At 30.2% G+C, this 22770-nt stretch overlaps 2 protein-coding genes across 5 annotated transcripts; one reads left to right on the top strand and one right to left on the bottom strand.

Moving 5' to 3' along the window:
- The first annotated feature begins 1086 nt into the window (after positions 1-1086).
- LOC127266437 (isovaleryl-CoA dehydrogenase, mitochondrial) lies at positions 1087-7821 on the top strand. Of its 3 annotated transcripts, none has more exons than XR_007842139.1 (18): positions 1087-1307; positions 2466-2549; positions 2637-2694; positions 2980-3104; positions 3186-3230; positions 3689-3737; positions 3828-3937; positions 4678-4754; positions 5092-5142; positions 5240-5304; positions 5681-5835; positions 5925-5965; positions 6044-6098; positions 6182-6238; positions 6338-6553; positions 6761-7125; positions 7374-7480; positions 7580-7821. XR_007842139.1 is itself a non-coding variant. In XM_051296686.1 (15 exons), the coding sequence occupies exons 1-15, from the start codon at positions 1200-1202 to the stop codon at positions 6482-6484; spliced, it is 1227 nt and encodes a 408-aa protein (XP_051152643.1). In that variant the 5' UTR covers positions 1087-1199; the 3' UTR covers positions 6485-6641. The 3 variants fall into 3 exon arrangements, 1 of the variants encoding a protein (XP_051152643.1); XR_007842140.1 differs by having other exon boundaries at positions 6801-7125; XM_051296686.1 differs by lacking the exons at positions 6761-7125; positions 7374-7480; positions 7580-7821 and having other exon boundaries at positions 6338-6641.
- Positions 7822-8027: 206 nt separating this feature from the next.
- LOC127266436 (uncharacterized) lies at positions 8028-22246 on the bottom strand. 2 transcript variants are annotated; one of them, XM_051296685.1, is made up of 24 exons: positions 21828-22245; positions 14435-14652; positions 13985-14090; positions 13794-13895; positions 13647-13706; positions 13404-13482; positions 13166-13313; positions 12884-13007; positions 12634-12814; positions 12489-12517; positions 11481-11629; positions 11262-11364; positions 11085-11180; positions 10666-10724; positions 10452-10575; positions 10281-10343; positions 10125-10184; positions 9674-9835; positions 9492-9565; positions 9319-9412; positions 9038-9174; positions 8860-8940; positions 8412-8517; positions 8192-8340 (listed from the first exon to the last, which is right to left on the bottom strand). In XM_051296685.1, the coding sequence occupies exons 1-24, from the start codon at positions 22002-22004 to the stop codon at positions 8269-8271; spliced, it is 2604 nt and encodes an 867-aa protein (XP_051152642.1). In that variant the 5' UTR covers positions 22005-22245; the 3' UTR covers positions 8192-8268. The 2 variants fall into 2 exon arrangements, with proteins under 2 accessions (XP_051152641.1, XP_051152642.1); XM_051296684.1 differs by having other exon boundaries at positions 8028-8517; positions 21828-22246.
- Between the last annotated feature and the right edge of the window lie 524 nt (positions 22247-22770).

Consider the following 22770-nt stretch of genomic DNA (forward strand, 5'->3'; position numbering starts at 1 on the left):
AAAATCAAACTCAAATTCAAAATACACTCCAAACCACTAAACAAACACACCCGATCATTTTTCTATGAATAATAATTATCAGACATCCGATTTTTGAATTGTAATAATTTTCTCCGAGTCTAATATATCCATACACAATATCAATAAAAATACATTATTTTATTTATTAAATATTAAATAAAAATATTATAGGGTGTGTTTGTTTTGGGGATTTTCCCCTAAATACACTATTCGTCCAAAAATTTTCCTCGTAAATCAAATATTTATTTTTTATTTTTTATATTATACTAAAAATCAATTTTTCATTCAAAATATTTATATCATTCAAATTCCAACTCAAAATTTAAATTCCGAACAAATATACCCTAAACAAATCCACCCGATCATTTTTCTATAAATAATAATTATCAGACAGCGCCAAACAAATTAGATTAATTGCTGAATTAAAGTGGGGTTGGGTCTAAAGTAGATTTATTACTAAGTGATAAGACCGAACGCCCAGATCATCCAATAATAGATAAAAGTCTGATTGCGCACCATTGGAGAGTTACTCATATATCAATATTATAACCAAAATTTGATATATACCAATTTTGATATAAAAAATTGAGACTGAACAATGGTATAATATGATATAAATAAATATTAATTTGATATTTTGAATATAAATTTAATTTTTTAGTATTGTTAACGTGGGATTTTGACTTTCAACATAAAATCAACCGGTGATAAATGGCAACATATTTTATTGGTTTCATTTACCATATTCACGTTCCAGTTTCTGTCATCTTACATCCATGTCATTTTCTTGTTTGAAAAAATATTATACACTTTTAATCTCATTTTAATTTTGTAATTTAATTTTTAATTTTAATTAAATTAATTAGTTATAAACTTTAAAAAATAAAAAATAAATATTTGATTTTATATATTTTTTTTTTAAAAAATATGGGTGTGAATAGTAAATTTCCCCGCAATCCTTCAACCAAACACACCATATTTGGATATATACAAACATTTCAATTTAGATAACGAATATGTATTCGTTCGGTATTTTTGGGTCTTATATATGCGGCAATTATGTATATTTTTTCCAACCCCTAGAGACGAGACCCGCCCGCCCCCTCCTGATCATTCCCTGCCTTCTGCCTTCTGTTGCGTGTTCGCTCTTCTTTCTCTCCAACTCTTCCAAGAAGAAGATGCAGAGATTGTTTGCGCTGAGACCCCTCACTGCTTCGCTAATCAAGCGCCAATCCGCTGCTGCTGCTTTCTCTACTTCTCTTCTATTCGATGATACTCAGAAGCAGGTATTTTTCGTAATTTTGTCCTGTGCGGTCGAACGTCTGTTTATGTTAATGTTTATGTTTATGTTTTGATTGGTTTTGTGTTGGATTGGGTTTATGGTTTTGCTGGAATTCTTAAGATTAAGTAAGTTTCTGGTTAATTGATCTTTGCTGCTTGCTTTTTGCAATAGCGATGGGATTGTTCGGTTCTTTGAGTTTCGCTTGGTTGGGGGTTCTGTTCGGTGAGAGTGTAGAATTGTTAGGTTTCTAATTGTTTACCCCTTGAAGACAAGCAATATCATGGCGGGAGATTCTTAAAAAAGTTTAATTATTATTATTGTTATTATAAAATAGTGATTCTGAGGTTGCAAACTGTGCTTTATGCAAAAATTTGAGTTGAAGATATGTTTTGGAAAAGCTTCGGAGAGATTTGAAAATAGTAAAATAAATTGAATAAAATATAGGGTGTGTTTATTTGGTGTTTTGTGGTTTCGCCAGTAAAATTTTGAATTAAAATAGTTGATTGATTCTACGCATTTTTTTTAAGAAAATTAGTTGAGTCGTGAAAAATCCCTCCCTGTAATTCCCCAAACAAGCACAACCATAGGTATTTGATCATTTAAGTTTCGGAAAATTTTGAAAATAGTAAAAATTTAAGTATTTGATTTCTTGTTTTATAAGAGGATGTAAGTATTTGATATGATAGTTTTTGAAAAATATTAATTTTGATGAATGTTGTCAAAATTTCTAGAAGTGTATTAAATAGATAGTTTATTTTGACTTTTTTATGTGATTTTAAATGAAAAACAGCGTCCAATATGATATGATTTTTTGTTTTTAATTTATAGTGTCAAAATAGAGAAAACATGTAAACCAATTGTATTGTTGGATGTGATGAAGTTTAGAAAGGAAAGATATTTTGTTATAGGATACATAGTGCGAAAAATGTACTCGAAAAATGTAAACAAATACTCTTACACCTTGAAGGAATGGACATATATTTTGGCTAGAAGCTGCTTGGATATTGTGATATAATTGTAGGAATGACTTGATACTCTGTTTGAAATTTTATTTAGACGAAACAGGGGAGTGCATAATTGCCTCCTTTAGTTGCATTCGAGGTTGGGATCTTCTTACAACTCCACTTGCTCTTTAAGATTGATTTCATTGCAATTTTGGCAGTTTAAAGAAAGTGTTGCTCAGTTTGCTCGAGAAAACATTGCTCCACATGCCTCGAAAATAGACAGATCGAATAATTTTCCACAGGTTGTGTGATATAGTCCTGTTTCACATCATTGTATGAAGCATGATTTCGTTGAAACGTGATTTCTTGAACTTTTTTAACCCTTCCAGGATGTGAATTTGTGGAAATTGATGGGGGATTTTAGCCTCCATGGAATCACTGCTCCAGGTAATAATTAATTTGCCATCTAATTCTATAATTGATTTTGGAAGCAAAAAATGATCTTGTTATCTTCGAAACTAACAAAGTAAATATCTAAGGATTCTTCCAATGCAGTAATGTGTTCCAACACAGATTTAATGAGTTATTATGCATATTTCATAATGATTAGATGAAAAGTTTATTAGTGAAAGCAGCTATGAATGGCCAGTCCTCTTGTTGTCGGTTTCTTTTGGGTTTTTTCATCAACTGGGAACATGTAAAGTGTACCTAACGTTCAGTTGGATGTTACAGAGGAGTATGGTGGACTTGGCCTCGGATATTTGTACCACTGCATAGCTATGGAGGAAATTAGCCGCGCATCAGGGGCTGTTGGCCTTTCTTATGGTGCACATTCTAATCTATGCATCAATCAATTGGTAATTTACTTACTGTTAAGTTTGAATTCCAAATGAGCTTTTGTTCTATCTATTAAGCCTTACACATTTTATGATTTGAAGGTGAGGAATGGAACTCCTGCACAGAAGCAAAAGTACTTGCCAAAGGTTTTTACATTCGCCTCTCCCGTTAGCTTCTACATAAGTTCTATTGGATTCACAATTTTGATTATCTCGATCTAAGTTCTTATCTTTTTATTTTTTGGTTGAGTTTGAAAGTTTTTAGAGGTTCTGATAACTTTATTTGATCACTCTCCCCAGAGCGTTGAGATTATATCATTTTTATTTTTATTTTATATTTCAACAAACCTTATGATGAGAAAGATTATGGGTCACATTATTGCAGCGTTTAAGGTGATCAATTTAATCAAATACTAATGCTAATACATTCTTTGTTTTTTGTTTTTTTTTTTTACAACTGCTTCCTGTGACAGTTGGTCTCACCGTCTCAATATTATGTTTGCGTGCTTGGCTTCTTACTTCATGATATATCGTTTAAATTATACCTATGTATACTTATGCCTGTGTGCTGATCTATCTTTCGCTCGTCATTATTTTGGATGAAGCTAATCTCTGGGGAGCATGTCGGAGCTCTTGCTATGAGTGAACCTAATGGTAATGTTTTTCACCTAAATCTTCTCGTACATACAAACCACAGTTAATTTTCACTTACTGTGAGCTAAGTAACTTTGTTTATATACCTAGCTGGCTCGGATGTCGTTAGCATGAAATGTAGAGCTGATCGTACTTCTGATGGTTACATTCTCAATGGAAATAAGATGTGGTGCACAAATGGTCCTACTGCTCAAACACTGGTGCGCATTTCATGAATAATTTATTTATTTATTTTATGTTCAATTTTGTTGGTTTATCGAAGTATTTTAATGCATTTGGCATGACTGTGTTTCCTAGAAACAAAATCAAAATTTATCTACCAAATAGATACATCAGTTCTCTTAATTATTCTGAAGCCTTTGAAATATCAGTGTGACAGAGGCTTTAATGATAAATCATCTATATGTATAGTATCTTGTAAAAATATCATATTATATTTTTATTTGAATAGTGAGAATAGAAATTGGAGAGAGAAGTGATTTTGATCACTGACGAATTCGATGTAATTTTGATTTTGTTCTTTATTATTGAAAAATGTATGAGATATATGATATTGAAGAACGTATCATATTATTTTGTTTTTATAAGTCTTAAGTAGTTTTCCAAAAATTTAGAACTTTGATATAATTGACACACACTTCGAGTGGAGCAGCATAATGTGCATAGTATGGTCTAGTAATTTGTTTGAAATCTTCCAGAATATTTCGAAGAAAAGTTTTATAGATGGAAACTTTGTAAAACTTACCTTAGCACTAAAGTTCGAATATATCTTGATATCCTATACTCTGCTGAGGAGGTCGACTAGTGCTCTTCAAATGCATTGATTCGTTGCATACATGCTCCAATACGTAAAACTCTCGTGGCTGTACTGAGAATTATCGCTATAATTTGAGTCTGAATTCATAATATTATTTTCTCAATTTTACTTAGATTGGATCAGGTTGTCTATGCCAAAACAGATATGTCAGCCCACTCGAAAGGAATAACAGCTTTTATCATAGAGAAGGGCATGCCCGGGTATGGCTCCTTTTCTGATATTGAAAAAAGTTATATATGACCAGTCTTACAGTAGTGCTTGACGTTCGGTCCAGGCTATTGGATTGAGATTGTGTATTTTTGTAGAATACAGATCCATCAGACGAAATCCGTGCAAGTTCATATAGTTATAACCTTTAAATTATCGAAATAAAACTGGTGAAATATATCTTTTTCTCTGCTACTCAAATGACAGCTGATACTTCTGTTTGGTTAGAGATGGAAATTTTGAGAATGAAAATATATTTACGCCGAACATATGGTATGTTTGTCAGTTATGGGCTGACTCAAAGGTTCTTCTCTGATTGGTTTAATGCAGCTTTAGTACTGCACAGAAACTGGACAAACTGGGAATGCGTGGAAGTGATACGTGAGTGTTATAAAATCAGTAGTTTTTACTTTTCCGTAGCTGTGTTTTGTTACATAAGCAGAGAAATATCTGAGTATTATGTATCGAAATATTGCAGATGTGAACTTGTTTTCGAAAATTGCTTTGTTCCTGAAGAAAACATTCTGGGAAAGGAAGGAAAAGGTATTTATGATGGCAACATGAGTTTGATATTGTGACGCCATTTGGGTATTTACCTCTGTTGTGACAGCATATAACCGGAGCCACCGATAGTAATCCAGCATTTTCTTCTTACATCTTAATATATTTATTCTTCGTTGCTAGTAAAAGTTCGTACGATTTATTTGGGGCATTCTTCTGGTTAGGAGGCATATGCTTGAGAATTTTTAATATCAGTTTTGAGTCTTATCAGAGTTATTAGTTCACGAGTAGTTTTGTTGAACTTGGAAATGTTTTCTTCCTGTTTTTTTGTTTTTTAGATCGAAAATTGATTGAAGCATGAGTTTCTATATGATCCGAAAGTTCCTTCGATAAGTCTCTGATTCGAAACGTGTACCAGGAGTTTATGTCATGATGTCGGGTTTAGATCTGGAGAGGCTTGTTTTGGCAGCAGGCCCCCTTGGAATCATGCAGGCATGTCTCGATGAAGTTCTTCCATATGTTAAGCAGCGCGAACAATTTGGCAAACCGATTGGGGAGTTTCAGTTTATACAGGTTCGAACAAAAATATTTCTGTAGACTGCAATTTATTCCCTAGTCGTTCATTGAAACCTTACAAAACTTGTTAACTCTATTAAATGCAGGGAAAGGTTGCTGATATGTATACATCATTACAATCTTCAAGGTGGATGATTCTGACTCGAAAATACTTGCAGAGTTGACATTTATCCATTTTACATTCTAAGAAAGGTATAAATTACAGGTCGTATGTGTACTCGGTTGCAAGGGATTGTGACAGCGCAAACATCAATCCAAAGGTGTGCGTGATAATGTGACGATCTTCGTTATCTCTCTGTTTTATTTATTTTTTTCAAATTCGATTCACACGCACGACTTTCAGGACTGTGCTGGTGTGATACTCTGTGCAGCTGAAAGAGCCACACAAGTTGCTCTTCAGGTCTATAACTTCCCGTGAAATTTCGTATCAGTTCAATAAGAAATACTGTTATGTTAAATATGATGTATTCGAAGATTTGTGACCATGTTTGTGTTTCAGGCAATTCAATGTCTGGGTGGGAATGGCTATGTAAACGAATATCCAACCGGTCGCCTTCTCCGGGACGCCAAATTATATGAAATCGGAGCTGGAACCAGTGAAATTCGAAGAATGATAATCGGCCGTGAGCTCTTTAAAGAACAGTGAGGACAGTGTTGCTTGGTATATGCAATGCAGGATAATTCAGCGGCGCTGCTTGACCGATCATTATTTTTAGTAATAAAATTTATTTATTTTTCCTGAATTTGCAGCATTAAACAATTTCATTACATTTACCTTAATATTATCTAATATTTTACACACTTGTCCTCTTTCTTGATCCCTCGTCATTTTCGACCTGCATTTCATATTATTACCTCATTTATTCTAACAAGTGAAATCTAGATTTTTTTTTTCTTCTTAAATCCTTACATATGTTTTCAGATTTGTTGATACATGAAGGGATCTTTTATTTCATGTTCAGATCCATTTGGTTGTTGAATCTTCCATTGATATTCGTTGATTTGAATAAAGGGATTCAGAGATTGAATGGCTCTGCCCATTGTGGGGGCTAACCTTTTTGAAAATTTGAGATTTTCTTAGAGGAAAATGAATGGCAGAGACAGGAATGTCAACGAATGTAAGAATAGCTCGGAGTGCCCGAAGGATGTCCCGATTGAGAATATCGACAATGAGTCGCAGGCGTTGCTGCCCTCAGATGAAGGCAGGATTGAGAAACCTAATAGGACGGTTAAGTGGACGGATGACAACGGCGCCGATCTTGTCGAGATTTTGGAGTTCTGGCCCAGGTAACTATCTTCGATTATTTTCGATCTATATATGTATATTTTCATTTGATGAAGACAACATAGGAATTGTAGAATGAAAGAGGATAGATTGATGGCTGGTTAGATATGTTAGTTCCGATTTATTAGAAAAACGGCGTAGGCATGCACAAAATTTGTTCAATATATATATGGTATTCTCTATTTGTTTACACATGCCAACAAATCCTTGTCGTCCTAATTGAGCAATTTTTGTGTCTCGCGACTTGCAGTGAAGCGAGTGACTCAGATGACGACCGAGATTGGGATTATTGCGATTGCAGAATAATGTGATAGAGCACAAACTCAATCTTTGTTCTTCCTCGTGGTTTCATGAGAGGTAAAATTTTCTTCTACTGATCAATAACTTCTATCGATTAGTTTTGGTTATACTCTAAGATCTTGAAGCTTGAGAGCAATGTATTTTCTTTGTTTGTAGATAAAGCCCAGGCATTGGGGGATCATGGTTATGGGTCGGGAGGGCTGGCGAGAAGTCACTCTCAACTAACCGATCATTTGGTGCATCCGGTTCCTTGTAATAGCGGTAACAAGATAACATCGTATCATTTTTATTTATGATTATTTTGAGAGAGAGAGAGTAAACAAAATGAATGTGAGAAATGATACGAATGATTTTTAGCGAGCAATTAAAAATATACTATTTCCTCTCTGGTCTACGAACTTCATCGTATCGTATTCATTCCTTAGAATATATATTTTAATATTTTTGTAATTTTAATTTTAATGTCTTTGAAGTGAAAATAAATGTTAGATAGAAATTCATATGTTCGATCCAACAGTTTTGAAGAAATTTATGCCGAGGATTGTTTGTTTTTCTTCTTCTTTTTTAAAAAAATTGGATGCCGTTACTAATTCATGCTTTGGTATTTACATAATGAAAACTTTAATTTTTATTCTTTTTTATGAAAACCTTTTATTTGCTTCTCTTCTATTGGAAGTTTGATTTGCCATTACAAACAGGTTTTGTTTGCCGAAAAGATTGCAAACTCAAAAGGTGCAAGTACACTCTTGATCGATCTTATTACAATAAATTGAAATTTTGGTGTTCTTGAATTTGAGTAGGAAGTAGAGCTCTCATTAACTTCAAAACTTCCCATGAATAGAATGTCAATAAGCAGCCGGCACGGGCTTGTATGGATCGCCAAATATCTCCGCGTTTCCCGGTCGACTGAAAACAATCTATCGAGACACCGCGAGACTAAGATTTCTGAGAAGATAAGATTACGATGAAATGGATAAGAAAACATTACCTGATAATTTCCAAGAGTACATGTTTTGAATCCTGCTGCACAATAGTCAAAATAGTATTCCCATGTCCTGATGAACTTTTCATCGAATCCCAAGTCCTGGATTTGTCTGTAACCACAGATATGTTCGAACAAGATGTTAATGACACAATTGGTTCGAATAGATATACATATTGAAATAGTTCACACAACATACAACATACGAACATAATATATAATCACAATATATATATCAATCACATATTAGCAGTATATGTACAAACATCTTAGCATTTATGCAAATATAATACAACACAACATATATCGTTAAGACATGCTCATTGGGGTGAATCAACTTGATTCAATTTATTTACGCAAAATCGAGCCAAGCACGATAATGTAATGGGGGGATTTATGCAAAACCAAAACGCGGAACGTGTGTAAGAATGCAATTTTCTTGATTCGGTATTACCGTTGATTTTTGAGGAAATTTTCTCGCCAAATTCGGAGAGTTGGATAGTAATGAATTCCTATGTCTTCAAGGTGCACCACACTGCATCGACACACATACATTATGATCGTTAAGTTGTTTGGTTGTTTTTTTCCGCAAAATCGCAGTTCTACAGATATATATATGTATATATACGTACCAAAGTCTCGATGAAGAAGCCATGGCAGATGTCACTCGGCTGAGCGAAGGAAGGCAACCTCCCGGGAATATGTATTCTTTAATAAAATCCGAACTTTGCCTGTACTCGTCGTACCTATGATCAGGTATCGATATGAACTGAGGAGCAAAACAGCGTCGAATTACACTATTAGGAAGAAATAAGAATGTAATAAAAAGGATTGATTGACACACTTGATGTAAGAACTATATGTGTATATCTATATATATATATTCGATTGAATTGTTGCTTGCTGGACTAACCTGAAGAACGAGCAGACCGTCTTCTGCTAACACAGACTCGCAACAACCGAAAAAATTCTCCATGAATTCGTGCCCCACTGCTTCTAACATCTCACTGCACACAATGTTATTACAATGCCTAACAGATTGCGGAAGTTTCAGGACAACTTAGGATGTCAGTGTAAGAAGTTTACCACGATATGATCCTGTCGTATTTCTTGGCACCGGGCAGCTGGCGATAGTCGCAAAGAATGAACTTTACACGATCCTAAACCACAGGTCGTATGGTAAATACAAAAAGGATAAAAAAAAAAAAAAAAAAAGATTGCGCTCAACTCATTTAAATCGAGCCTATATGTATGTTTTTCTTTTTCACCTGAAGGCCAGCTTCTTTTACTTTTCTTTCAGCATATTCGAGCTGCTGTTCGGACAGGGTGATGCCCGTGTAGTCGCAGCCGGTTCGTTTAGCAACTTCGATCGCCAAGGTTCCCCAGCCACATCCTATTTCCAAAATGTGATGATGTTTACTAATTCTTGCCTGCAATGTAATAAAATTATGATGATCGATCTCTTGTATAGGGAAATGATGCTATATAAGTATTATCGGGTTGATTGGATCAGATCAGCATTTAGTTACAAACAGCACATACAATGACAACACTTGGTTTATATTAACATAATATAATTGCAATATAATATAAACTGACAATATATGACAAGCAAATAGTTTCAAAGCAAAAAGCATTTGCCTTTTTATATGCTAAGTAACTAAGTAGTCCAAATCACCACCCTAACCATCCTCATAGATATATATATATATATCTCACCTTTTCAATTAGTACAGAAGTTTTTCGGAGCTGTGCAATCTTCAAGTCTTCGCCTCGAGCCTTTGGACAGAAGAGATAAAAGAATATGAATTATTTACTATGTTGTAAGGTTATTACAAAGAGAGGAGTTGCTAAAAGGCAGAGGATACTCTTTACCTTAAAGATTGCGCTAGAGTATGTCATCGTTTCGTCTAAAAACAAAGCGAAGAGTTCGTTGCTCTGGAAAACAATACGTACATATATATGAAAATGAGCTATGGTTATTATTATTTTTTTGTATGCTTTCAAAACATCAACAATGCATTCGAGCGATCAAGGAAGAGTTACTAGGTCGTAATGTCTTGAGATGTTGCGGCGCGCCTGAGTGAGCGTGTTCTGTCTCGACACATGTTGGAAGAAATACTTTGCTGAGGCGACCGCAGATGTTAGAAGCAACGGCGTCCACCAACCCCTTCGTTCGTTATTTAAGACATAGCTTACATTCTTGCAAAGACGTATAAATTTGCATAGATACAGAAGAATGCCTCAAGTTTGTTCTTACCTCTTCCGCTTCATATTGTCTGAGGCAGAAGTTTTCAAATCTCTGTTGGCAACAAATATCTGCAAAACCTTGTCTTAACACTTGAGGGAGCAAAAAAAGAGGTAACATTTTAAATGAAGATTAGTATTTAATGGGATAGGATCACCAGCCCCCTTCCCACCCCCTCTAATACACATTGTGTATATATATATATATATATGATATATAAATACATATAATGTATGTATATATATAATATATTTACGTATCACATATTATATCTGCATATAATGTATATATATCTCTTTGTATAAGGGACTGATGATCCCATCCCATATTTGTTGATAAAGAATTATTGTTGATAAGTAAGGTGAAAGCTTTAGTAAATGGTCATATATATCGAGAAAGTTTACAAACAACACATGATGTCCTTTTCTTACCATGAAAAGATTGAGGAGACCTTCGCTCTTATCGACAAAGGAGAAATCCCCGTTAATGTAGGCGTCGGCGAGGCCTAAATCCGCCTCCATTGCAACCTAGAATCGAAACACAAAGTACCTAGTTAGTCTTAAATCTATTTGGTTGGAGAATTTCAAGTTATTCAATGCGAGCATTACCTTGGAATAGAAGAGTGGGGAGTGAATCCTCAAAGACACTTTTAAGAGGCTCTTCTTTGTCGCTCCTTGGAATGTGAAGATGGTGCCGCCATCTTCGAGTAGACTGTTGCACCACATCAGCTCTGTATTATATATTTATGCAATAAATAATCTGCCCCCGGCACTCTTCTGCGAAGCCAAATACAATATGTTGTAATAACAAGAATTGCGGGAACTCACATGATGCAACCGGTGGCGATGAAACTTTTGAGAAACCTTGTGACTAGTAGGCGAGCTCCGGTTTCCAGCCACGATGGTACCATGTGTTTAGGGTTATTTCGGAGCGCCAAGTTTCTTCGTAGAATGCCGTTTGCAGCTTGCAAACCTGCCTATTTAAGGACTAGAAGATTAGTATTCGACACGCGCCAAATCAACATTTCATATATATATATATATTCAGCATATTGCATGACTATATGCAACATATTGGAGGCGGTTACACTGCTGAATTTAAATTATAAAATATGAATTATTGACATATTATAAAATAATAGCACAAGACATATGTTGACATAATACAAATCAATATTTAACCCGATAGTATATGATGATCATTGTTTATATACCCGTGACAACTACAGCACACCATATTACTTTTGGCAGCAGTACATTTTTTATATGAATATAATACAAATTCAGCACATGCTATAATCACATACATCACACATAACAGTTGATTTTAGCACATGACATACTCTTATACAACATATATATATATATATTGACATGTTCATATAGCACATAGCATATGTTCTCTGTAATAAGAACATGTTTTGCTTGTATATATTATATGTACTTATTTGATACGATTCCCCCATATAGCACATACTGATATACTAACGTTGATATTAGTACAATAGACATGTCCATATAGCACACATTGTAAAGTATAAATTGTCAGCACAATTTATATATGGTATTAATTGAAACTATGTATTGCCTTTCTATTTTCATGTGTTTATTAGAACTAATCAGTAGCGAGGTGATTAGTGCTAATCAATACTACAACTATTCCTAACATATTTTATTGAAAAAAAAAAGGAAAGAAACCAAGAAAGAAAGAAAGAAAGAAAAATGTCCGAAAATCAGTACGGTGCAGACAAAGTACGAGGTGAAACACAAATGGAACATCTTGTTCGATAACTACATACATGTAAGAAACTAGCAAATAGAAGTTCTTGCAAATACCTTCAATCCATCTTCATGAAAGCCGTAACCTGAAATAAAAACGGTGTCGTGTTTACATTCGTCGAAAGGACTAGTCTTTACACGGATAAAGTATAAGCGCAATGCGATAATCCATTAAAGTAAACATGTGATTTATGATCCGTACCTTGATAAGCTCCACAAAACCATATTCGCCTCTTTCCTTGAATGAGATGGAGCTCGGAGGAAGCCTTCGTTGCGGCGACAGAGGGGATCGGGTGGCCAGTCGACCACTTAAGCAGAGTTTTATCCGGCGTAGACGGCGGATTTAGTGTCACCAGAAAAGGATGCCCTGAAACACTAATGTTCTGTTTTGGTGCAAATGTTAGGACACAGATCTTAGGCTGCAATGAACAGACACATAGTACTTATACAACCTGTAGTATGTTGAGCCAATACGTTACGCAAACTTTGTCGTTTACAGATCCGAGGAAGTTCCAAGCGCTCCACGCTGCCGGGTTTCGGGGCATCAAACTTTCGTCGCGATGAAGGTAAATATCACTGCCAAGAATGGTTAAAGAACAATGGATCGGTGTGAAAAGAGAGATGTTCAGACTCAATGGCTATCGTCGAATCTTTGTAAGAATTAGGACAAAGCTCACTAGCAATGCCGATTCTTTTGAAGAACACTTAAGACAAGGAAAGGGAAGAAAACAAACCTGTAGGCATATCGAAACGCACCAAGTATTCTTCGTTCATCGAACGTCGCCTCGTCCCCTAACATTTTCAAAGCATCAGGAGCGTGCGCAGCGATTATGCAGCCATCGAACACGTCCTCGAACCCATCCTTACATCTTACGAAACAACCTGCCAAAGATGATTGGAGAAATTTCCATCTATTGTAATAATCCATAGTTTCGAATGTCTAGTCAAAACTCGATCCAACTTGGTACTCACTGTCCTCATTCGCCGAAACATGCAACACTTCGCAACTCAATCTTATTTGGGTACCTCGTCGCTCGAGCACTTCTCTTACCTACGCGCATTTGTTATCGATGCAATAAAATTTACACAGAGTATTTAATTTTCGTCGTATAATCGTATTTTATATATATATATATATGTCATTGATCATTAACATATTCAATTTTAACTTTTTCGTCCGCGAAGATGTAGCAAAGAAGTAGGAAAAATCCTCACCCTATCGACGTAGGTTTTTGATCGGTTTTTCACAGTGAGCCATTGAGGTCGATCGAATAGCTGCACACGGTTTCGACCGTGAAATCTTTAGTTTAAGCACATTGTCTTAGTACAACATTGTCTTAACATAAGTACTATTGATGTTACCTGTAATAAATGGTGATTGCGACAAAATGAAAGTATAGAATACGCTGAAAATCCGAGCACTCCTTCGCTTGAGCACGACCATATCGAACCACATACTGGAATCTGGAAAATATATACAACACTAGTAATTAAAATGATCAAGATTCAAAACTTCCGCGAAAATTTTACAAAATCCTATGATCATTTCTTACAAGATAAGCCTTCTGAAATAACTCGGAATAGCCGCGAGCTCGGATGAAGTCTCCGAGCGTTTCGCTGCGACCAATCTCGGGATTGCTGTCGAGCTCCTCGAGATAACTGTGTTTGGTATATCATAAATTAGTACATCCTAAACATATACAGTCAAGCACATTCAATACTATTCATTATATATTTTTCTTTAAAAATATCAAATTAAATATTTATTTTCATATAAATATTGCATCAATATTTTTTTTAAAAAAATTTTAAATATCAAATAAGCAACTTATTTAAACATAATACCGACTTGGCCGCATGAGTACAAAATCTGCAGTCATATTTAATATATTTAAAGTTGACATATTTTATATATATTTAATATTAAAATATGAATATATAGAGAGAGAGAGAGACAAATAGGGTAGATCGACCTCCATGTTTGTTCAAAGGTATATTATTACCTTAGGACATGAGATTTGAATGTGATAATTTCTCGAATCATATTCAAGAAGTAGGGATTAAGAATGTTCTTCTTTTGCGCAAACAAACCCGAGAGGGCATTTCGGATGCCCCATTCGTAGCCATTACCGTTGTCTAAGCTTACTGAAAAAGACATATCTGAAAGCTCCATTTCTACTCCGAGGCTTTCGAACAATTCCATCATGTTTGGATATGTCACCTGTCCCATATTACAACACTAACACTAATTTAACATCAAATTTAATATACGAAATCAAGGTTATGATAATGTGCTAATACTTACAATCATTTTTAGACTCCCTACAAGCTTGGGAAATCATATATGGAATAATAGTGATTTTAAGAGGAAAATAAATAAATAAACAGCAACAACAAAAATAATTATAAATGTTTTGGATTTTGTAAAATATATGCGTCAACGGTTTTGGGCTGAGTCCGCACGGATTTATTTTTGGATATCCTCCAAAAAGCGAAGTTTATTTGGGACTTATAAAGTGTGTAATTTTCTTCACCGTTTCCAACGTGGGACTTGGATTTGCATCCAACAATTTAGTTTGATTTCAACGTTTGAATGTGATTTTTTGATTATATATATATAATTATGAGAATGGTATAATAAATAAATCAAAATCAAACTCCAATAATAGAGGTTGTATGTACATAAAAATGAAATCAAATTAAATTTATTGAATCAAAGAACTTTTTAAATATTTTATTATGTCAACAGCCAAACATAAGCAAGCTCAAGTTAAATATGATAAATTTATTTTTTTTGACATTTTATTAGTTAGCAATTAATCTAATCGTCTCTACAATGTTTGTATAACTGCAATCTACTCTCTCTATTATAAAAAATAAATAAATAAATAAAATAAACAAAATAGGTTCATTATTTTCTGTGATAAAAAAAATATATTTTTTTAGTAAATAATCATACCATATTTATTATTTTTTTACTATTAAAATAAAAAATAAAAACTACAGGCAACATTAAATATGTAAGTAAATGAGCCCATTTTTATTTTATAGCTGAGGGAATATTAATTTTTATGGAGTTGTTCTATTGTATCTAACATAATATATATATATATATATATACTGACATTATTTGTGATTAATATATATTATTCATTTAAAAAAATAAAATTAGTAATTCAATATAAAATATTAATTCTTTTATATTCTAATTCATTATTTATATTTAATATTAAAAATATTTTAAATTTAAAATACAAAACCAATACATTCAATATTTTAAAATTTTATACGATTTTTACTAATAATTATTAAAATTATAAAATTATTTTGAAAATTATAATATTATTTAATAAAACTAATTTAAATATGTTTATAATAAAAAATAATAAATAAGCAATTACAAGTGTATGTAATTATTATATAATAAAAATCATTATAAATTAAAATTAAAATAAATAAATAATTTAATTAAAATTATAAATTATATTTTAAATTTTAATTAAAATATATAATCATATTTTAATTTTTTTTTAAAAAAAAATTATATAGTACAAGCCAAAAAAAAAAAAAAAGTGAATATGTGATGTGGACGGAACGAATACATTAGGGTGTGTTTGTTTGGGGAATTTGATTGGATTTACATTATTTATTCAATTTTTCCCTCCAGAAACATCAAATCAAACACCTATTTTTTATTTTTTATATTATACTAAAAATCAATTTTACATTCAAAACTATCACATCAACACCTATTTATATCACTATCATACAACTATTCAAATTCAAAATTTTTACTATTCAAATTCTAACTCAAAATCCAAATCCCCAAACAAACACACCAAAGAAGGCATAAATAAGTTATCAATGATCTGAGTTGTTTAAAATTGGCCCATGGTGGGGCCTGGAGGTGAAGAATATATGATAAATTTTTTTAAAAAATTAATTAGAATTTATTAGAATTATAATTGGATTTGAGATTAAGATAGGTGTATTCAATTAGGATTTTAATGGATTTGTTTAGGTTTTCAAAAGTCCGTATACTCGAGTGAGTTTATAAATTTTATAGAATCTATGTTTAATTAATTATGTTTATTGATTTATATGGATTTTGATAAGTTTGATTGGATTATTTATTGATTTCTCTATACTTCATTAGACTTTATAAATTTGTAAATTAAATATTTTTTATTGATTAATATAATTTTAAATATATGCAGTACAGTTGTATGTATATAAAAATTTACAAATATTTAACAAAAAAATATTAAAAGTACATTAGTTCTCAAAGAATATATATTTATTATTATTCTCACTTTTATTTTATTTTAATAATAATTTTATTTTTAAATTTATATTTTTTGTTAGTATTATTTTGATCGAATTTATTATATTACATATATTCAGCGTAATTAATTTTTATTTTATAACAATCTATTTAATTGTTATTATTATTATTTATATGATTTTTATAAAAAAAATATATATTTATAAATAAAATCACATTAAAATTACAATTTTTATTAATTAAAATTTAAAATAAAATAATTAAAAAGGAATAAACATAAATTAACATTGTCAAATATAATCGGCGGTTTTTGAACTGACGGAACTGAAATCGAAATAAGAAAATATAAATTAAAATTATGGAATATTTAATTTTGATTTGACATTTCCAAACATTAAAACTGATAATTTTAATTCAAACTATTTGAGCAAGTTTATTTGTTATTTTATATGTATATATATTTTTTGAATATTATTTCAAATATATAAAACTTTTTAAAATATTTGTAATTTTATATTAAACATTTAAATTTTCTTATGTTATTATATTATTATAATAAAATAATAAATTTGTATAAAATAATAAATAATTATTAATGCTATAAATAAAATTTTATGTATTTTTTACTAATTTTGAGAATCAATTGAAATCTCACCTCATAACAAGAGATTCTATAGAGTGTAGTTTTGTTAACAATTTTATTAAAAAATCCAACAAAATCCATGGATTTTTAAAGTCCATGGATTGTTCAATACGCCCAAATTTTAAAAGACTTTTTAAATTTTGAATTGAATACACCCAAATTTTAAAAGACTTTTAAAAGTCTTGATTGAATATACCAAAATTTTTTTAAAAAAATTAAAATTTGGATTGAATACACCTAGATTTTGAGAGTCCGATGAAATCCATATTGAATACACCTCCTAATTTTAGAAAAATTCTAGTTAAAGTTTATTAGAATTAAAATTAGATTGGATAGTTGTAGAGAAAAATATGAGATAAAATTTAAATTAAGTTTTTTTAATAACTAATATATCTAATAATAATAATGCACTTTAAAAATATTTACGAATTAGAAGGATAGAAATATTTTAGAAAATTTAGGTTATAATTTAATTTTAAAATGAAAATTAGATCGGATAATGATTGAGAAAATAAGGGATAAAATCTAAATTAAATTGTAATGTATCTAATAATTTAAAAAATACGCGCCTTCTTGAAATAGAGGCCCTGAGCAATTGTTCAGATTGCTCCTACTAAGAGCACTGTCAATAGTAATATTGTATCTTATTTGTTAACAAATATAATATTGTTCACCACAGTACTGAATTTAAATTCAATATTATAGCTCTGTTAAAGTGCTAATTGGATTAAAATTTGCATCCCAAATCAGGATAGACAGTGTATATTTCTATATATCACAATATATAAAGTTATTTTATATAAAAATATGTATTGTATAATTTATATATTGTATTGTGTTATATAAATATATTTATTGTATTGAAATCAATAATATATTGTGCTATTTATAACTATATTATATGTTATTAAAATATGTTTTGTGTATTTTGTATTTTTACGTGCGGTCAAAAATATGTTCTATGCTTTATATATGTGTATATATATATATATATATATAGTATTATATGTTGATTTACCTCAGTCAGCCCAATAATTGTTCTAACAATAAATACTTAGTCCAATTTATAACACTTTTTTGTTTTTTAATATATAAAAATAATAATTTCTTTGTTCACAAAGCTTTTGCATTTTTGTCAAAGCACAAATAGTAAAAAATAATACTTTTTTGTCAAAGCACAAATAGTAAAAAATAATTTAAAATGTAGTATTTGATTATTAGTTTTCATTCTATACTTATTTACTATAATTATACTATTTTTATTACATTTGTTTTATTTTAATTACTAACTAAATTTTCAAAAATATTTTCAATTATTTTTTTTTTTTCGTTTTTAAAAATTACTCCCTTCATCTCAAAATAATCTCATTTTGTCATTTTCATCCGTTCCAAAATAATAGTTTTATTTTCATTTTTTGTCATTACCACCACATTTTTTACAAAATTATCCTCACTTTTTTCACAATAATTACATAAAGTATGAACATTTTGGTCTTTTAAAAATACTTTTATACCTATTATCAATATAATATTATTATTTATTAATTTTCGTGTCCATTCCAAATGTCTCTATTGTTTTGGAACGGAGGAAGTATATCTCAATAATATATATCGTGTATATTAATGTGTAAATAATAAAATTTTATATAATACAAAAAAATAAAATATATTTATTTATTTATAATTAATACTCCTATAAATTATTTTTATAAAAATAAGAAATTTTAAATGTATATAAAAAAATATCTGTTTATTTAAAAATATATAAATAAATAAGTTTTGAACAAATCTTACGTATAAAATGTTATAAATTTAATTAAATTAATTTATATTTCTTAAATATGTTTAAAATTAATATATTTACAAAAAAGAAGTATTATATTTAATTTTATATTTTTTCATTTATTATTTTAAATATTTTTAGAAGTTCTTTTCTTCTCTTAAATCATCGCATTAAACCTTGATTTTACTTCATTATTTATTTAGATATTTTATAAAATTTTTGAAAATTTTAAAATTAATAAACATTTAAATATAAATAAATATTAAAAATAGTATTTTGTATAAAAATAAAATTTTAATAAAATATTTTAAATAAAAAATAGTTATTTTATATAAAAGCAATTAAATAATAATTGATAAATAGTGTCAAGAATAATTTTGAAAACATACATAACCGATGTCTTCATATTCTCTTTATTATTTCTTTATATACAATTGTAATGATCTTTTTATAAAAATAAATATACTTTTTAAAATATTATATCAAATTATTATTTAAATCAAAATTTAAAAATCAAGCCAAACACACCCAAAGCTTTCAAGGATTTGTTTGTTTATTATTTTGATTTGAAGAATTTATTTATTTATTTTTACGTAAAACATAGAAAATAATGTTAATAATATAAAAAATTATATTTTATATTGAATATTAATTTTTATTAGATGATAATATATATATATATTAAGAATATATTGAAAAGAAAAAAACTATGAGCAAATAAACAATGAATTCTTTGACTTTTAGGTAGATATTTTGTAATGGCAATAAAATATATAGTCAATAAATTTTGTGATATTTTGTGATACGGACAATATCATCAATAGCGCCTAATTTGATTTAAAAATGAAGTATCTAATTATATTTACAAGCGAGAGTACAAAGTAATTAATTTTAAAATAAAATCTAATTTTAATTGGTATATACAAAATTGTGTATAAATAAGTGACCTAATATATTCTGCCTCCATCTTCCATAGATGGTATACAAATAATTTTTGTTCCATTGCATATTTATTTTTATTTTTTAAATTACTAAAATTTATAGGATAAGCTGTTTTTTTAGTCTCGTAACTGGATTCTCTTATCATTTTAGTCCCGTAAGTGGAGCCTGTCGCAAACTAGTACCATAAGTGAAAAGTTTTCGCTGTTTTAGTCCTTCGGCGCCGGAGACGCCCGTGTGGCTCGAGGACCTAGCGGGACACCTGGTGGACACGTGGATTTATTTTTATTTTTTATTTTTTTAAATTTTTTTTAATTGGACCAAATTAAAAAAATAAAAAAATGAAAATAAAATTAAAAAAAAAAGTTTTAAAAAAAAATTAAAAAATAAAATAAAAAAATCCACGTGTCCGCCAGGTGTCGCTGACATGATGGATACGTCACCTCTGGCGAGCTACGTGGACGTCTCCGACGCCGGAGGACTAAAACAGCGAAATTTCACTTATGGGACTAGTTTACGACAAGCTCTAATTACGAGACTAAAATGATAAGGGGTCCAATCAAAGGACTGGAAAAACAGTTTACCCAAATTTATATATATATATATATTTTTTCATTCTTCTGTCTCACATGAATAATCTTATTTGCCATTAAGAATTGTTCCACTAAAAAGTTTTTTTTTTAATATATATATATATATTGTTCTAATTTAATAACTAATTACTATCATGTTTATTTTTATTTATTAAAATATTATATCACACTTCATTCTGATTCTACTAAACTCAATAATATTATTTTTCTCTTGCACAAACTTATTTATTGATGTAATACTATTGTTTTAAGCTACTGTAATTTTTTTTAACTATTTAGATGGGATAATGAAAGTAATGTATATATATATATATATATGATATACTATTTTTGTCCGGTGCAATATAATTATTTGTTTTTTTGTAAGTTGATTTAAATATATTAGTATTTTATCTTTTAAAATAATTTATTTTTATAATGACACTATTTGTACTATTTTGTGAAATGTAAGAGTATTTTTTATTACTATAAAGAAAATTGAATTTATTGAAGTTAACAAATTGAAATAACAAAATAGCTACACTGATAATGAAGGGAGAGAGTATATATCATCTTGCTATGTATACTTTATCTTATTGTGGTCTTTCATATGGTAATTTTACTATTTTCTTCGTCCTACAAATTTACTCATATTTTTTTTTTTTTATCTTTCTATTAATTTGGTAGATTATTAATTTTGACAAAATTAAACATTTAAAATTTGTTTCTTTTCTAAAAAATTTCAACTTATTTTTTTAAAAAATTAATATATTATGTACACTCATTAACTTATATTATATACACAATTCTCTATATTTCATATCACAAATATTTCTTGAACCAAACACAAAACAAACACACCCTTGACCATTGACCCATTGTCATCCATTTAACACTTGACTATATTTACCATTACATTTATTACACTTTTCCATTATCATCCTTAATTACTAATTAAATTTTTAAAAATATATTCAACTATTTTTTTTATTTTTAATTTTTTCTAATCTCAAATGAATTATTTTTAACAGAGGGATAGAGTATTCTTTTTCTTTATTTCTCCTGTAATATTTTTCATAAATTACATTTAAAAGAATAATAGAGAAAAAAAAAATTGCATATGAATTAAAATTAAAAAATAAAATAAGTGGAAAAATTAAAAAGTAAGACTGACCCGATTAAAGACCATGAAGCCGAGATCCAATGACGTGGCGCCGTCAACGGTAACGGTCTTGGCATGCCCTCCCAAGTATTCCTCCTTCTCAAACACCACTACCTCCGCCCCGCCTTCCGCCGCCGCGTACGCCGCCACCAGTCCGCTCACGCCGCCGCCCACCACCGCCACTCTCATCCTTAATTAATTAACTCCAAATTCAAAACTCCACTCCACTCTTACTCTAAATCTTTCTCTTCTCTTTCTCTCTCTCACACAGACAAACATATATATATATATATGTATATATAGAGTGAGAGAGAGAGTGTGTGTGTGTAAGAAAAATGTGAAGGAATTAATGGCTGGGGGAAGCTAAGTTAAACTACGCAAAGGGTTTCTCCTTATCTGTAAAATGGGATTTTCCATTCTAAAAGATAAGGCTTTTTTTGAAGTTTATTATATATATATATATATATATATATAATGAAATCTGAATCGCTACTATTCGAATTCGAGTGTGCACTGAATAAATCTCCAAGACAACAGATTCAACTGAGAAAATGTCAGGCAAGAGTTTTGAATATACGACCTTATAGTCATAAGTTCATCTACCACACCAATTCAAAGATTCGTTACCCTACATGATAGAATTTTATTATTACAATTACAGGCAGAAGAGCCCACAATGTTGTGTCTTATTATTACAACTCCATGTCTTCCTCTGTAAAGCCATCAAATACAATATATATATATATATATTATATAATTCGAAAGATTCTCAGAGTAAGAAATATATGTCTTTGGTCTGTGCTGTCTGATTATGCATCTTAAATTAATTATGGCTGTGGAATGGTTGGACTCTGTAGTTTGGTAAGAATAAGACAAGTCGATCCAATGATATATGGAAATATTATCATTTCTTCCAATCTTATATGGTGTGTTTGGTTATAGGGATATGACAGAT

This window comes from Andrographis paniculata, unplaced genomic scaffold, assembly GCF_009805555.1.
Source record: "Andrographis paniculata isolate CXL003 unplaced genomic scaffold, ASM980555v1 Contig76END, whole genome shotgun sequence".
NCBI lineage: Eukaryota > Viridiplantae > Streptophyta > Magnoliopsida > Lamiales > Acanthaceae > Andrographis > Andrographis paniculata.

Excerpts from the sequence above, each read along its gene's own strand:
- LOC127266437 (XM_051296686.1), top strand. The coding sequence starts at position 1,200 with ATGCAGAGATTGTTTGCGCTGAGACCCCTCACTGCTTCGCTAATCAAG. Across the intron at positions 1,308-2,465 it reads TCGATGATACTCAGAAGCAG|TTTAAAGAAAGTGTTGCTCA; the intron begins GTATTTTTCGTA and ends CAATTTTGGCAG. Across the intron at positions 3,738-3,827 it reads TGCTATGAGTGAACCTAATG|CTGGCTCGGATGTCGTTAGC; the intron begins GTAATGTTTTTC and ends TTATATACCTAG.
- LOC127266436 (XM_051296684.1), bottom strand. The coding sequence starts at position 22,004 with ATGAGAGTGGCGGTGGTGGGCGGCGGCGTGAGCGGACTGGTGGCGGCG. Across the intron at positions 11,365-11,480 it reads ATCGCCACCGGTTGCATCAT|TCTACTCGAAGATGGCGGCA; the intron begins GTGAGTTCCCGC and ends GTGGTGCAACAG. Across the intron at positions 10,725-11,084 it reads GTCTCCTCAATCTTTTCATG|ATATTTGTTGCCAACAGAGA; the intron begins GTAAGAAAAGGA and ends AAGGTTTTGCAG.